We start from the raw sequence: 17,117 nt of genomic DNA, 5'->3' as shown, positions 1-17,117 counted from the left end.
ACGTCCAAACAAATCCAAAGTAAGCAGCGTTTCGAACGAGGCAGAAACATATACATTTAAATATGCATACAAATACACAAAAAAAAATTGTTGTAGATCTAACAGAGAAAAAACAAAAAAAAAGCCAAAGAAAAAAGAGTCTAAGAGAAGATAAACCACGAAACACCAAAACCACATGACATAACCGTCAGGTCAAAATTAATAGAGTAGGTATGATTCTGAGTATGGGAGTAAGGAATCAGTCCTTATAAACATAGGAATATAAAACCCTACCACCAAAGAAGAAGAAGAAGAAGAAGACCATTCGGACAAAATAGATGATATCAAGGTGTATTAAACCATTATTAAAGCCGGGTAAAAGATTTTGGGCAAAAGATTTGTGTAGTCCCCCCCTATAGGGTTTGAAGCTACCCTGGAAAAAAATTTGACATACCACTATGGGCTGAACGTAGTCATGAAGGAAAACAATATAAAAATTAAAGTGTTTTTATTTTTTTGTTTTCGTTGCAGTGGTGGTTTTAAACGGTGATTTAAGGAAAGTAAGGTGTAAGTTAAGAAAAAAAAATAATACATGTATTTTATTATTAATCAAAAGCATTACTGCTTAAAGATTTTACACCCGCGAAGCATGAAATTTTTATTATAATTTGTCTAAAGATGTAGTAAACATTTATGCAAGGGAATATTCCTAATAAATTTAGCAAAGTCAAATAAACATATGTTACTACAAAGTTTTTTTCATTAAAGATATTAAGTTAAATATTTAAAAAATTGTTATGTTGTTAACTATATGAACCATCCTGAAATCATAAATATATTATAAGTTATTCGCTGATAGTTGTATGTTTTTTAAAGATTTCCTTATTTTGTCATAATTTTCATAACCACCATTTTTTTAACTATTACAGCCACGGAAACAAAAACTAAAACATACCTGATAAAATTTGAATTTTTACCTATTCATGACCAACTCGAGCTCATAGTGCAACAAATATGTCCAGGGTGGCTTCAAACCCTATGGGGAGGGGAATCAACAATCGGTGAAAGATGATTGCATGGTTGTCAAATGCTGTCAATTAAAAATGGAGGTCCGCACTTGCGTTTGATGCAGCCGGTCGTACTTCATGAAATATATTTCTTCATTGTTCACGCGTTGAATGATGCATCAGAATTGTTTTTGCGTACACACAGTAAGGTCGTTTGTGTAGTACTGGGCTTGTGTTTTCGTTGTGACTCATAAATTTGTGTGCCGTTGTACGCGCTTGTGAAATTGAGCATTGTGCGATACAAATTTAATAGTTTTGGTAACATAAAAATTAGGTAAACAGTGTTATTGCGTTGTGCAAGTTGCTGTAGCAGGAAGTAATCGTGATGATGAAATCACACCTGCTGGGACTTGCCATTTTAGTGCTGGGTAAGTACAATCATTATTGCAGAGGTTTCCTAAAAGGAATGGTGCCAAAAATAATTAACTAACGAAAGTAAAACTTACGCGCCAAGCGTAGGTTTGCGTCCCGCATTCCTTTCGTAATAGTAAATGGCGTCTTAGCGAAAAATAATCATTTTCAAACATCTGTAAATTTGTTTCTATCCCGCTCACACCTATCGTGAATTGAAATATGCTGACACATTGCAAGCCATTTCACTATCTACCTGTATCGATAAGTTGTAAGCCAAAACAAAGGCGCAGCCTGCGAAGAATAATACGTCATTGACGGAAGCAAAATGGTTGCCACAGCAGTCTTTTTTTCATTTAATTTGTGCTAATTGTTGATCAACAGTTTCAAAACAAATTTTGCGTTTGCAAATTCAATTATAGGAAAGCAATAATTCATTATTGTTTCTGCGAAGGGTTTATAGGCTTGTTCTCGATATATCGACTATGCCTTATTAAACACATGATACATGATACACATTCGTGACGCAAATATTTCGTTCGATTCGACAGTCCAATTTAATAAAGTAGTTGCAAGCTGTCCTTTATCGCTGTTAAAAATATCAGAATATCCTAATACATACTACTTTTTTACGTTATGATAATAACATCATCTAGCTTCTCATAGCTGGATAACTCACAAGGTTATGATGCTGTACTGTTGATTGACTGCAAATTGACAACAACTATTAAAATGAAACCTAATTAATATTCCCAGTTCATGAAAAATTACATTTTTCTCTTTATTTTCATATGTGCGACCAATTGCCAGCCTGTTCCGCCGTACTCAGCTCACCCTTCAAACAAAAAAGCAATTCATCAAGCAACCAGCGGTTGTTAGGTGCAAAAGAATGTACTTGGGGTCCATCTTACTGGTGTTCTGATATCAGGTAAGCGATTAGAGACTGCATAAAGAAGCGTTTCAGCGTTTACACAATTGCACGTTATATAGTTACCATATTAATTAATGTAGGCCGTAATTCGAAACGGTCTGGAAAATTCGTTTCCCACTGATATAGTACCTGTACCTGACTGTACAATTCATGTTTACGATTTGTTTCGGTAAGCATTGCGTTTCCTATCGCTTCCTAAACATTTGCAATATTTTTCATTCTGCAACTAAAATTCTCGATTCGCTGTTCATTAGTCTGCAAATTGAACGACTTAATGTTGGGATAAATGAATTTGTTGGTTTACAAAAAAAAAACAGCATGTATGAAATTATCACGACCACCGCAGTTAAATTCTCATTCGGCATTGTGAATGAGGTGCTAATTGATAAGAAATCAAGACAAAATTGTTGTGCTTGGTTAGCTTGTGTTCTTGTGTGAGTTCTTTGTGATGATTTCGCAGGCTTCGGACACTTGTGTCCTCATTTTTTTGTCCCTAACGCCAATGAAGGAAATCATGGTGTGTAGTGACGATGACGCATTCATACCGATAATGGCTTCCTCTGCTGATGCCGACGTTCTTCATAACGACGAGGGAAGGTTATCGGCAAATTGACGGAGGTTAAAACGTTCATCGTCTAAAAGAACTTTACGAAAATCAGAATCCATGTAGCACGAATGACAACACTAGGAGTTGTTTATTCGTTGTGTCTTTGTTGTCCTTAAAATATGTATACACTCATCGGTATCAACGAATGCAAACTCGGCAGTTTAGCCGCCATTGGATTGACGAGTCATCAACAAAAATTATGAGAAACAGCTGAATGTATGGAAAATGCTCTCTTCTGCTTTCTATTCCACTCAAGCCAAGCGAAGTGGATCCGACTTGGTTTTCAATAGAAAGGAATTGAAAATTAGATAAGAGGAATGTTTTTGTATGTAATATTTTCGTTTTCTTAATTGTCGTTATAATGTACTGGGTCTTGTCTGCCTCTCTATTGAGTCATTAAACTTGTTAATCTCCTCGTATAATCAATGTTTAGCTATGAATGGACTGGGAGAATTTCCTACCCCGATTCGAAGCCACCATTTGTTGCATTTCTCCGTTTCTATGTATGCTGGTAGATGCTGTGAAACTTCGTGGATGTTAGAACGAATTGGATTAGTTTTTAGATTACGTGACTATGGTGTGACGTAAAAGTTGAAATTCAACAATACAAGTAGCAGAATAAGCATGAAAGTATGGAATATGCACAACGTCTATGTGACCGTGAAGAATTGATGATTTAAAAACATACTTATAGGCAATGCAATGATATGGCGCAATAAACCAGCACACGGCACCAACAATACCGTTTACTAATTCAATTACGAAGGATTATGTTTCTAGCCAACTTAAATGGATGTCAAGACGTAGTACCGATAGCCTTATATCGAACGGTGTGTAATATAGAAAACCGCTTTTCACTAGCAAATGCGTAATCAATTATAGATAACAGCGTAGTGGAACGTCGTATATACTTTCATTGCAATTGGATACATAAGGTTGATGGCATGTCAATGCTTTTGCATTACATAAATACAACATCAATAAACGGCAAGATATGAATTAAATGAGTTTCTATTTTTTTAAACTGGCAATAATATGTTCATTGACGTAAATTGTTCTATGATATTGATTTGAATCATAACAAGTCATGACTTTTACTCACCTTTCTGTCAAGTTCCGAATTTACAAATACCGAAATTTTATCTTTTAGAAACAAACCAATAATCAAAACATTATTCGATATTCTCATATTACTTAGACTACTGCTGATCCGTCCCATCGAACGCAACAAGTTATTTCATCATCATCATTTACTGATAGTGGAATAAATAGAGGGAACTACGTACTTTTAGGTTCCTACACGAAGACTCAACAGCGTTGAAATTTCCGTTTTTAAAGCCACTTCTGACGTTTTGTTTAATTTATAGAAACATATCTGTACACATTTACCAGGTGTTGAATAGCCATAAGATATCTTATGGCTTACTAACAAAACAACAAATTTGACATCCCGTGAATGACGATTGTTGGACACGAAATAACTCCCATTAAGGTGCAGGAAATATGATGCAATAAGTAAATAGTAAATATATTAATGCGGTTTGTTTCACATACGTCCCAGCTAGATGTTTTATGTAATGTTATGTAGCTAAAAAATGAGCGCCATTGTTCGTTGGTTCAAACAAAATCAAAAAGGTCGCTACTTATTAATGTACAAACTAATAAAAATAAGTCAATGAGGGGCGTAGGCATGACCTAAAAGATCGTTAGGCCAAAAAAGTGATTTAACTAAAATTATTCTACCCACTACGTTAAATGCTGTGAAAATTGTTGTCACCACAAATAGCGCTGTACATTTTTGTTTTTCAAAAATGAAGGTTACTGGATTTTTTTTATTAATTGTGAAGCATTTAAAACACAATTGCCCTGACTGTTATTTATAACATTGGAAAAAATTGCATTGCATTGTGTGTTTGCTTTGTTTTGCTGCCAAAAAAGGTGGGTTTTATTGATAGTAAAAATAGTTTGGTTACGTCATGGGCAAACAGGCATACAAATATTTATTTTTTCACTTAAAAATAGTTTGGATTTGGTTAGAATTGAATATAAAGCCGACTGGTCTTAGACCGTGTGAGTTGGTAATTGACCTTGTGGTAATTTTCGCTAAGACAGTCGATATGAACAATTCTTTTATGCATTGACTTGATACGATATTATTATAAAGAAGTTTTTTTCAAATGAATGTTTTAAAATGAAGAAATAGAATACAGTTTTTGTAAGACAATAGAGCATTCAGTTCAAAATGATCCGGTGCGTTGGAAAAGTACAATTTAATGCGTTTCTAACAACGAAGTAGTGGAAACAGTTACTTTCATGAAATCTTGTATTGCACTAAAATTAGTTTCATGTGTTGGTGAGTTTTTATTATGATTATTTCTAGAAAGAGTGTAGAAAATTGGCACTCGGTTTGTTTTCTGATGCTGCAATTCAAACGATTAATCAACGCATTAAGCCAGATACTTTGAACAGCCTTGGCAAAAGAAGAAGAGCCGAATAGCATTTGGATTTCTAGAAAATTATATTTGCTTGTTGCAGAAGTCAAAACTTTGCCATTATACGGAATGGCAACATTATTATGATATGCAAAATGATTGATATTAATCCGAGGACATTATTTTCATTAGGATATTATTATCTCGAGATATCTAAATTCCGAATTTTCCATACAAACATATTGTTTTTTTTGTATTATGTTGTTATAAAGTATAGTCGAACACACTTGTCTATTATTATTTTTATCATAAACTTTATCAATATAGAATCCGTTAAAATTTTGGATGTTTACTATTTGAACTCAGAATTTTAGTTTATTTTATTAATGTTTTTCTTTAGAAAATGGAATGTTGGTATGAACATTACATTTTGTAACATTTCAAGCATATGGAATGGTAAGAAGCTGTTCAGATCGAAATCATCAGAGAACTAACTAACTAAGAGAGAACTAAATAGACTGGTGACGTTGGCCATTAGATCAGGATTGATAGTTAAAAAATAATAATATCGCAGAGTTTCTAATCGAGCAAATAAAAAAAAAATCTGTGGTTCCTCTGAAGAACTTGTGGAGTTACCGATGCATAGCAAAAAGTTTCGGCAACAGAAGATAACTAATTCTCAATATTCGAAGATGTAGAAAGCATAATATATTATTTTCCATACCTCAGAAATCATCATCCGGACGATGGAGGGGATGTATGATTTTTTAAATAAAAGTATTTCACTTACAAACTTACAAAAAGAATGGGAAACATGTAGAGATGACGTACAGGAATTACAAAGAATATTTGAGGATTGTTACAGCACATACAGCATTGTTTTTTTCCTACAATTTGCACGATGTAATTTGCAAACGTAGGGGCGGCCCGGTGGCATGATGGTAGCGGCACCGATTTTCACACGAACGAACCGCACCAAAATCCCATCCGGACTGACCGGAGTAAGGACTGACTATCCGGCTACGTGGTAAAATAAGTAGATACGACCAGGTCGTTCTAACGGAAAAAATGGAAAAGTTAAATTTGAGACCTATTACTCGCACTATCGTCATTTAGTACAAGTTAGATGAGGAAGCTTATGGAATGTTTAGGTACAATTTCAGATATTTCCTGAAACAGTATATTCCCAGCAAATGATACTCTAGAGAACTTTGCCAACCTATGCTCTAGGGTTTCTACTTGGAAGCATACCGAGCAGACCGAGGATGATCCATCTGTCCAACGTAGACCCCTGGATCGATGACATCTGGTGTATGATGATGCTTTTTTCAGACCCATTGTCAGTTTACGCTAAATGCAGTTTACGTAAATATGCTGAATTCTGTACAATTTTGCTACGACAAGGGTAGTTGATCGAGATGGAGCCTATGCATGTTCACTGTGTCTGCGGTGTCTTAGCAACACCAGTTGTTGCATTCGGAATCCTCCATCTCAGTCCCAGAAGGAACGTCGTATGGTATTAAAGACTGAGGCTATGTCCATTGACTGGGCGCCACAAACCGATTCAAAGTGCCACAGCTTGGATGAAATAAATATATTTAAGAGAACCACCTTCGACACTGTGTTTAGGTCTCTAATATGATGTAACCGGATCAGATGACGTCCTATCAACTTAACTGTCTAACGCAAACTGGATCATCTAAATACTGAATCAATTGTCATTCTAATCAAATAGTCGACAAATTAAGTATATTACAAACAAGCATTATTTCGGTTTGGAATGTATTAGTTTTTTTTAACAAACAAATTGGGTGAAAAAGATTTTCCCGCATAGAGAGTCTATCGTATGTTCCGTAATTCTTGTACTGGCTTGATTGTTTCTTCTGCGCATGTTATGTTGTACTATAGCAAGAATGAATAGAATTTAAACCGACATTTATTCATAAAAGCAATGATTTCATGTATAGATCAAAATAGGTGTAGCTCGTAACGATCAATTCCGTGACATGGTTGCAATCAGTTCTGTGAAATATGCGCCCGTCTATAAAGTGTGAAGAAAGACCAGAGCCTAGTAGAAGCCTTGTTCAGGCAGCTACAGCACAGAACGCAGCGATGTCAAACATCACTGTAAAGTGCAACAGAACCTAAAAATGAAGATTGAGGCCAAAGTGATCCCTGCGTACCTGCGGAAGATGATGCAGTCGGCCATACAGAGAAAAAGTAACTGGAAAAGATGAGTTTTATTTTATAAAAGTGATTATCAAGATCAGTCGTATCTGGTAAACAGGCAATCTCCCGAAATGGTCGACTTGTAATTATAACTTCGATAATGGTTATTTATAATGTTTTAGCGTAGACCTGGAATCCCCTAATTTGCACTTGGAAGAAGAGATGCTATACAGCTTTCCAGCTCTGCCTAACTATTATTAACTAAAACTGTGAAAGCAAATGCTTTCTTGTTAGACGATTTAGCCCGCGAGTGCCATTTGCAAAAAATGAAAGTGAGTAGGTTAGAATGAAAGATTGGTTTGTTTCGCAAAGCTCAATCAGAGAATCAAATTTATTAACTTCAAGGCCTACACGGAGTGGTATTTGATAGTGAACACTTCGACAAATATTTGGCCAAGATTACATATTTTTATAAATATTTGGACATTATATTTGTTTTGGGTTTCATTAGCTAATGTTCTTGCCGTCGTATGGCCGCTCGATAGAGCTTCACAGCATTTTTCTTGAATGCATATTAAAAATAGAATTCAATCATGTTCTATTCAATTGGTACGTTTTTAATTCATGATCGTTCAAAGTTTCTCCAATTTTTGTTGAAGCATATTAATATTGTTACTCAAGTATAAGCTCGATTGTTTAGTGCTCCAATTTACTTTTTAATAGTCCAGCCTCCTTATTGTCTGCGTCTGGTTTTAATATTCTTGTATGTTACATGTTTGATAAATATATGATGTTAAATGAATTGTTTTGTGTTTGATACTTGCTGCTATAAATATCAGCTATGGATTTATTTTAGTTGCTACTACGTTTCTCAATCAATTATTTTTTTTATTATCTAATTTTTAGAAACGCTAAGACATGTGGAGCCGTAACGCATTGCATTCAAACTGTATGGGAGAAACAACATTATCCTGTGGATAATGATGAGATCTGCAATATCTGTTTGGATATGGTAAAACAGGCTCGTGATCAGTTGGAAAGCAATGAAACACAATCGGACCTGAAAGCAGTCTTCGAGGGTTCCTGCAAGTTGATCCCGGTGAAGGTAGTGAAAAAGGAATGCTGCAAACTAGCTGACGATTTTATTCCAGAGTTGGTGGAGGCACTTGCTTCACAGATGAATCCGAACGTCGTATGCAGCGTAGCCGGATTGTGTAATAATGCCGCTATCGATAAACTGCTGGCTGCAATGCCCGCCATTAAACCGCAGTTGGAGGAAGATGTGGATGATAATACACCATCCAGCGAACTTAACTCAGCCAATTATGATACATTTAGTTGCGGAGAATGCAATTCGATTGCCGGTCAAATTGAACGTCGCTTCCGATCCGCTGATCGGGATAGCGTGTTGGAAGGATTCCTGCGTGTCTGCGGCCAAATGTCGTCCTACTCGGACGCTTGCTCGAGCCTCGTTCTTACATACTTTGGTGAGATGTATGAGCATTTGGACCGCAATCTAAACGTGGATGCCTTATGCCACCTTAGCGGAGCCTGCTCGGCGAAATTCCATCAACACGAGGATGGTAAGCAAATTGAGATACGACCAATGGGAGGTGTCGGTATGCTGCCGGTGACCGGTGACGATGTTCCATGCAAATTGTGTGAGCAACTAGTCGATCACCTGCGTGATGTGCTGATCGCAAACACGACCGAACTCGAGTTTAAGCAGGTGTTGGAGGGTCTTTGCAAGCAAACTAAGACCTTTGCTGATGAATGTAACAATTTGGTTGACCAATACTATCGCGAAATCTACGAAACGTTAGTTCACAATCTGAACAGTAATGACGCTTGTTTTATGATTGGCGTTTGTCCCAAGGGAGATGGTGTAATCGCAAACGGCCCTATCATGCCATTGCTACCGGTTGGAGTGGCAGCTCAGCATGAACAAAACGAAGCATCTAAACCGTACCGTCGTCCGCTGCTTGGTGAAAACGAACCCGTACTGTCGGCTACGGAAATACAGCAAGCACAGTTACCTATTGATCGCATCATGGGTGCACCCAGTGCCCTAAATTTAATTGAAAATGGCAAATTCTGCACACTTTGCGAATATTTCATGCACTTCGTCCAGGAGGCATTGAGTGAGCCGGCAAATGAAGACGAGATTAAAGTAGTGGTAGGTACCACCTGTAACCGGCTACCGGCATCGATTCGTGGTGAATGTCATAACTTCGTGGATGTGTACGGCGATGCAGTGATTGCGTTGCTCATCCAATCGATGGACCCTCGTCAAATCTGCCCAACTATGAAGATGTGCCCGTCAACTAACGAAGATGTGGAGATATTTGCACCCGGTCAGGTGGAAGTGACGATTGAGGCTCGTGCCGGCAACGATAAACCAACCTGTCCGCTCTGTCTTTTCGCCGTTAGCCAACTGGAAGAGTCGGTCAAAACGGATCGCTCCAAGGAAAACATTAAGAGTGCTCTCAGCAAACTCTGCACACATTTGTCTCCGAAATTGCGTCTCGAGTGTAACGATTTTGTAGACACGTACACAGCGGAGCTGATCGAAATGTTGGCGTCTGATTTTACACCGCAGGAGATCTGTGTCTTCCTGAAGTTGTGCGTTGACCAACGCCCAGATCTCAGTCTGCTCGGCATGGAACTCGATTATGAAAAGCGCACTTTGCTTAGTCAGCGACCAGTGAATGCACCGTCAGGTCCGTCTGGTGATGTTGAAACGAACGAAATACCCGACACTACAGTCAATGGGCAGATCACTATTGACCACATACCGATGAACAGCACGCCCGAGTGTCTTGTGTGCGAGGAAATGGTAAAGGCGGTTGAAAAGCGTGTCAAAAACAAGAAAAGTAAGGAGCAAATTAAGGCAGCACTAGAACACGCTTGCGATCGGCTGCGCCAGTATCGTACAAAGTGTGAGAAGTATATCGATCAGCACAGCGACCAAATCGTCGATCTCTTAATGAAACAATTGTCTCCAAAAGAAATATGTACCACGCTAGGATTCTGTGTCCCAAAGGAGTTCGCTGATGAGTGTGAGTATAAATGTCCTTAATTATAATTACCCCAAATGTCAACCAAATAAAAATTAACTGTTGAAGTAGAACATCCCCAATACACAGATCACTCTATAAAAATCAAGCATAACATTGTATTTTCTTGCAATTTCTATTTTTTTCGGTTCATCATTTGTAGTGGAGGTTGATGAGGCACTTCTCGATTATGTTGTAGAACCGGCTATTATGGAGCCTGGAAAGGATTTGTTGCTATCCGCCGCGGGGGCTGTGGAAAAAAATCAACCACCACAGTGTGCGATTTGCGAGTTCGTCATAGTGAAAATCGAATCGGAACTGACGAACAAAAAAACTCGTGCAGAAATAGAAAATGCAGTGCGCACGGTTTGCAACAAAATGCCCAGCACTATTACCAAGCAGTGTGATAAATTGATTGACCAGTACGGCGAGTTTATTATCAAATTTCTGCAAACATTACCGCCCCAAGCGATTTGTACGCAGTTGGAATTGTGTGAGAAACAGCAGGCGATTCTGAAGCAGTCCGAATGTAAGTGATATTCAATTGAATATGCGAAAGTTTCTACCAACTTGATCTCATGGTGCGTGTTTCCTTTTATTTCTTTTTTGTTTTCTTTAGTGGAAATTGTCGGATGTGCTGTATGCCAGGGTGCCGTTAAGGCTCTTGATGAGTTGATGAATGGTGATCAATTGCAAGATCACGTTACGAAGTACGTGGATCATATTTGTAATGCACTCCCGGCGAAGCACTATACCCAATGCGATGAGTTGTTGACTGTATATGGTATCAGCATGATGCAGCAACTGAAGCATTCGATCGAACGTGAGCAAGTTTGCGTTAACATCGACATGTGCAACATTATGTCAACACTGTTGTCCCTGCCGGAGTTTGCTTCGGGTGAACGTGTCATTGATCAACCCGTTGAGGAGGAGCATGTTGAAAAGAAGGATGCCATGCTTGTCGGATTAAACGAGTGCAGCTGGGGACCGGCTTATTGGTGCAAAGATGAAGCCAGTGCAGCACAATGCAAGGTAAGTGTGCATTTATAAATTGTGTTTGTTTTATTATTAAATCATCGATTCATATTTTATCATCTATGTTTGTTTTTTGGTACACAGTCCACGAGCTACTGCAAGGAGCGAAAACTTGGTTTCTGGATGGAAACAGTCTAAATGACGTGCTTATCGAGAGTATAGTATAAGTATTTTCAGCTGATGGATGGTAATTGATTGATGATAGTATGGGTTACACTTGTATATTCTACACGCAAAAGACCAGAAACAAAGCTGATGAAGAATTTTAAAAATATTGAATTGAAAACGAAACAAAAAATGTAATCGATACCAAGAAGTGCTACTTTTATAGAAAATAAGAATATCGAAGTTGGAGAAAATAAAGAAATCTTGAGAAAGGGATAAATTGAGTTGATGAGAATGTTGCTAGAATGACTGCAGGTTTTTGTACATGTGAAAAGAGAATGAATTATCTTGGCTCAGCAAAACTTATACTTTAGTCTGCCTTTGTTTAAATTACTGAAATGAAGCTGAAACTATTCGTAACAAAAGTTATAGTTAAAAATCCAGGCTGTTAAAAGAAAATCAAAAACGTTTATTCTACAATTATGAGGAATGTAGCTACAGGATTGGTATAGTGTAGTTTTTATATGCAATAATGATGTAGATGGGAAGAAAATATAAGGTTCAAGTCATCTATATTGCTTGGCGATTTGTATTAATCAGTTTTTACAAATCATTTACTATTATTTCTAATTCGTTACAACAATCACGCGGCTGGAATTGCGCGATGTATATGGTCTAATATACTCCTTGCAACTAATAATTTTCAATGGTGAATCGATATTTCCTTTTCTAAACACAGTAAAATTACAAAATGACTGAAAAAAAAACGCAACGCAACATAGTTGTTGATTTGCTAGCCGTTAGCAAATATCTCAATAACTGAACGTAAGCCGTGCGTGTACGTGTGTGGGAAATGAATGGGTTTCTCTACATGTATTTCAGTTACTGATTTAATAAAACGATTGTGAAGATGATCATATCAAGTCCGATGGTGTACTAATGTGAACCAAGAATCAGATTATTCAGGTGGTATCAAAGACCATGTTGCCACAAGGGTCTGATAAGAAGGACAAAAATTGTCCTATCATCATCAAATTTCACTCCTATTTTCTCTGTGAAGCTAAATCTGATTGATAACAATCCAATCCAGAATATTTGGATTAATTGAGGTAAGAATAAAAATCTTATTAACCTGAAATTAACCGACCCAAATTTATCAAACTATAAACCTAGAACACCTAGCCCGTTAACCATGTTAATAGGGATAAGATTATAAGTGAATTGAACTTCCTAACTGTTCTCTGTCATCTTAACCCATAATGAAAGGAAAAGCCATGATTTAAAATCTACATCCATTGCGTTTAGTACATTTTTATTTCATAACTGCTAATGAGTTATGGTTGATGATAGTACATTTATTTCATAAAATTCGAAATAGAATGCGAATGTGGCCTGGTTAGTTTCGTAAGTCACCTGCCATGAGTTGGCCAGCTCGTCCACGTAGCTAGCACGCTCTACGCACTCCAATCTGCAATTATGGGATAACCGCTAAGCTAGCAAGGAACTGCAGAGGATTGCAATCGATATGTGTGGTGTATTCATAATCATCCTCTCTTCGATGTCTTCGATCCAGAACTCGGTAGACGTTGTTGGTGGTAGGCATTATATGCTGCTGATCCCTTCGCGATGCCGCCTGTCAACTTGCCTAGGAAGTAAGTGGCACGTAAGCCGTAATTTGGCGACTATAGGTAGTGTGAAATGCTGGGGAATTCACCCCGTCATAAGCTGCGGCTCGCTTTAGGCATGGCAGTGTCTCCAGCGCGTCGCTTGGCGTTCATCGTATTGTCAATACTTCGCCAGATGTTGTAGTTATCGTACGGGATGAGATGGGAGCAGAAGGATTGGGGAAGAAATGAATGATTGAAAAATAAAACCCGCTTCTACGCATGGACGTGACAGGAACTTCCAGGAAACCCATTTGACGGGTTGACCAGGTATTATGGTATTACGTTCCCTGTGGTCGGGTGCATGGTAGTTGAGGGACGATTACCTCCAGATGGCTTTTGGCGTGCAGAGTCCACTCTTCTCGGGAGCCAAACATCCGACCGCATAATTCGCAGGGCCAAGATAGCGTATGATGTGATTGCTGTGCGCCGACATTGCCTAGTTGCGATCCTTCGGATGCACCAGACTGTGTGAGTTGGTTGGAAGGAACTTGCTGCTGCTGTTGATGCGATAGTTGAGTATTCAACTGGTGTTGCTGCTGTTGATGTTGGTGTTGTGCTGCGATGTTGTTCACGACGGTTGTTAACGTTTGCGTCGCCAGAGCCTGATGGTCAACCAGCATGGGTGGCTTATTGTCTTCGTTTTTGAACTCTTCTTTTTCTGCTAAAATTAAATGAAAAGGGGTTTGCAGAGGACCGATGGTGCAGAAGAGATAGGATTGGCCACACGGAGGAAAGAAAAAAAAAAGAAAGAGAACCGATTAGGATACAAAACTCACAGTTTTGAATGATCAATAAAAGGAATCTCCTACGACGGAGTGTCTTCCTGACTAGATTATGCACTTGCTTCAGCAGCTCCGTCTTTTCTTTCGAACCCACTCCCTTTAAACCAAACATGCCCAGATTCAAACCTATCGTAAGAGACCGATTCTGGCGCTTTCCAAGTGGTGCAATATTCGTCGGCGTAATGTGTTTGAACTTGTTCATGTGTATCACCAGCTTGTCGCGGCGTGCGAACGCACGATCGCACACCTCGCAGACGTATGGCTTCTCGCCGGTGTGAATGCGCATATGGATGGTTAGCTTATCTTTCCGGGCTAACCCTTTCCCACACACGGTGCACTCGAACACGGGTTTTGGCGGTGCGGACGGATCCGCGGTCGACACGGCCGATTTCCCTTTTGTCGGAGTCGATTTTGCACGTGAGGCACCAGAGGCAGCAGCAGCTGCGGCTGCCACGGCAGCGACAGCCGCGGCGGATGACTGTTGCACTTGCTGCAGTGCTTTTAGGCGTGTGGCTGGATGCATGGAACCTCCTTCCGCGTACGGTTCCGTGAACGGTATCAGATTGGGCCGCGGTATGTTGGGTGGAATCTCCGGTGACCTGGGCACCGAAAGTGGTTCGGTGGTTCAGCCAACGAGCGCAAGACCGAACGTGTAGATAGCGGAAATGGAAGAGATGGTGAGGTTAGATATAATCTAGCAGTATCGGACAGGACGATGTACCAATTCCCCAAACTTTGAAGAACGCGTACTCCACCTTCAAATCCCATTCCGACGTCATCCGGCACGGTGAAGGTGCTGCTGCCGCTGCTGCTGCTGCTACAACCACCCCCACTACCACCCCCGTTGCCGGAGGCTGTTGTAGCAGCGGAACTAGCGACGGTGGTGGTACTGGTGACGGATGCAGCAGACGCAGCAGTGTCATTGCCTGCGTTGGACGTACTTGCGTGCGAACCGGCGTTGATTTGCGGCACCTTTATCGTGCTTGTGTAGTGGTTGACGTTCGGATTCGGGAGAGCGGAGGGCGAGCTGCCGGGTTGATGTTGCTGCTGCTGAGATTGATGGGCTAGCTGTCCTTGCTGCATGAAGGAATGACCATCGTGGCTGATTTTTGTTTTCTTCACAGCTCGCGAATAACTTTGACTATGTTGTTGTTGCTGTTGCTGTTGCTGTTGGAGGTGTTGCTGTTGCAATTGCTGCTGGTGATGCTGGTGATGTTGAAGCTGCAAAGCAGCCTGGGCCATTTGCTGCTGTACAGCCATGTGAGCTTCCAGATAGGCGTTCTTTTGTGCGGGTGTCATCGCGTCAACGTTTACTGTTCCATCCTGTAGGTGTAGATGGTAAGAGATTTTACAGTTAGAAAGTGTTGAACACAAATAGAGAACGAACCGCATACGATCGGCGGTAGACAATGCATGGATGCAGGAAGAAGCCGCAGTGCTAGCCAATAATTGCCCCTATGATGTAACTGTGGCTGCTTACTAATGAAATTCAATGAGGTGAGCAACTCAGACACCAGCAACAGCTATGAAGGAGGCACGAACAGCACAAAAACCAAGATGCAGATTTGTCCTCCGTCGGCTCAGTTTGGTTTACGCAGCCATGTTCATCACGCCGTAGTCGTGGTTTGTCCCAAATGTAAACTAAAAGTGTTCGCAGTCAAGGGAGCTGTCAAGAATGTCCGTCACACGCGTACACGGTACGTATGTTTGCGTGTACACTTTACGTGTGGAGACCCGTGAGCTGCGCTGCGTCATGGCAGTACCTAAGCTGTTGCTGCTACCACGCCACGCCAATACGCGACCCATTGCATGCGCTCCCGCATTGTTCACTTCGGTTTGTTCGCTCTCTTGCTCTGGTTAGCATTTTTGGTACTTTGCTTGGTGTTGTTCAATTGGTGGTATCGATCGTTGGGAAAAAAGCTACAGCAGCAAAAGCATAAAATAAAGTACGGGCAGAGGTGCGTCCATGAGGCCGGGTATGTTTACAATCCGTTGACGTACGCATTTTTTGTCGGTCTCATCGAAATTTTGCGTTTTTGGAATTCAAATCGGCCATAGAAGACGGAATAAAGTGACTATATAGCAAACATAACAACACAATTTAAAAAAAATAAACACAATTAAAACAAATAGAATAATGTTATAGACTTCACTTAGGCACTTAGATATAAAAATTCTACGAAGGATATTTTTTTGTGAATAAATATTTTCTACTATTTTAGTAATATTATATTCCTCGGAAAATATTCATATTGTATGGCGAATGGATTAGTTTATTTATTTATCACAATGTAATTGCTGTAACTAAGGAACTGATTTGATTTTTTTTATAAAAAGCATATTCAGCTTTCATATTTACAATTTCAATTAGATTTAGTAGATAAAAAAACAAAGCGATAAATAAAGTGTGAAACAAGTACGAAGAACACCTTTACAACTCGGACAAAAGTAATGGTCAGTGGTTTTCAAACAGGCATATTGTACAAGCACTAAAATAAAACCAAAAGAAGTACAGTCTTTTCCCGAGTTACGCGAATAATGCGTGCCAGAGATATTCGCGTAACTCGGATTCCTTTGAGAATATCGTTTTTAGTTAGTATTCAGTGATCGATTTCTTCTTTTCACGTTACGATACACATCAGTAGTTGATATTTCTACATTTATTTCGACAATTAGAGTAAATTTTTACCCAAATTAATGTTTTTAATACCAAAATGTAACGCATTTTTAGGAAAATTTGAAATTTGACAAATACAAACTTCAATTCCACATACAAAATTACACGAACTGTCAAATTTTTGGGATTCGCATATCTCGAATTCTTGTAACTCGAGTTTCGCGTAACTCGGGAAAAGACTGTTTTTTAAACTGGATGTATAAGTGTATTTTAAAAACTGTTCAACTTTGTCATTATCGATTTTTTGTTAATTTTTTAA

At 39.1% G+C, this 17,117-nt stretch overlaps 2 protein-coding genes across 2 annotated transcripts; one reads left to right on the top strand and one right to left on the bottom strand.

The window, feature by feature from the left end:
• Positions 1 to 1,371: 1,371 nt before the first annotated feature.
• LOC128711071 (uncharacterized) lies at positions 1,372 to 11,765 on the top strand. The gene is made up of 6 exons (XM_053805939.1): positions 1,372 to 1,414; positions 2,208 to 2,325; positions 8,443 to 10,595; positions 10,756 to 11,121; positions 11,212 to 11,624; positions 11,712 to 11,765. Exons 1-6 carry the CDS (start codon positions 1,372 to 1,374, stop codon positions 11,763 to 11,765), a joined length of 3,147 nt encoding a protein of 1,048 aa, XP_053661914.1.
• Positions 11,766 to 13,677: 1,912 nt separating this feature from the next.
• On the bottom strand, positions 13,678 to 15,510 carry LOC128707390 (early growth response protein 1). Its single transcript, XM_053802346.1, has 3 exons — positions 14,903 to 15,510; positions 14,308 to 14,780; positions 13,678 to 14,060 (listed from the first exon to the last, which is right to left on the bottom strand). Exons 1-3 carry the CDS (start codon positions 15,478 to 15,480, stop codon positions 13,678 to 13,680), a joined length of 1,434 nt encoding a protein of 477 aa, XP_053658321.1. The 5' UTR covers positions 15,481 to 15,510.
• Positions 15,511 to 17,117: the final 1,607 nt, after the last annotated feature.

Source organism: Anopheles marshallii, chromosome X, assembly GCF_943734725.1.
Source record: "Anopheles marshallii chromosome X, idAnoMarsDA_429_01, whole genome shotgun sequence".
NCBI classification, from domain to species: domain Eukaryota; kingdom Metazoa; phylum Arthropoda; class Insecta; order Diptera; family Culicidae; genus Anopheles; species Anopheles marshallii.
This window is presented reverse-complemented; position numbering and strand designations above follow the sequence as displayed.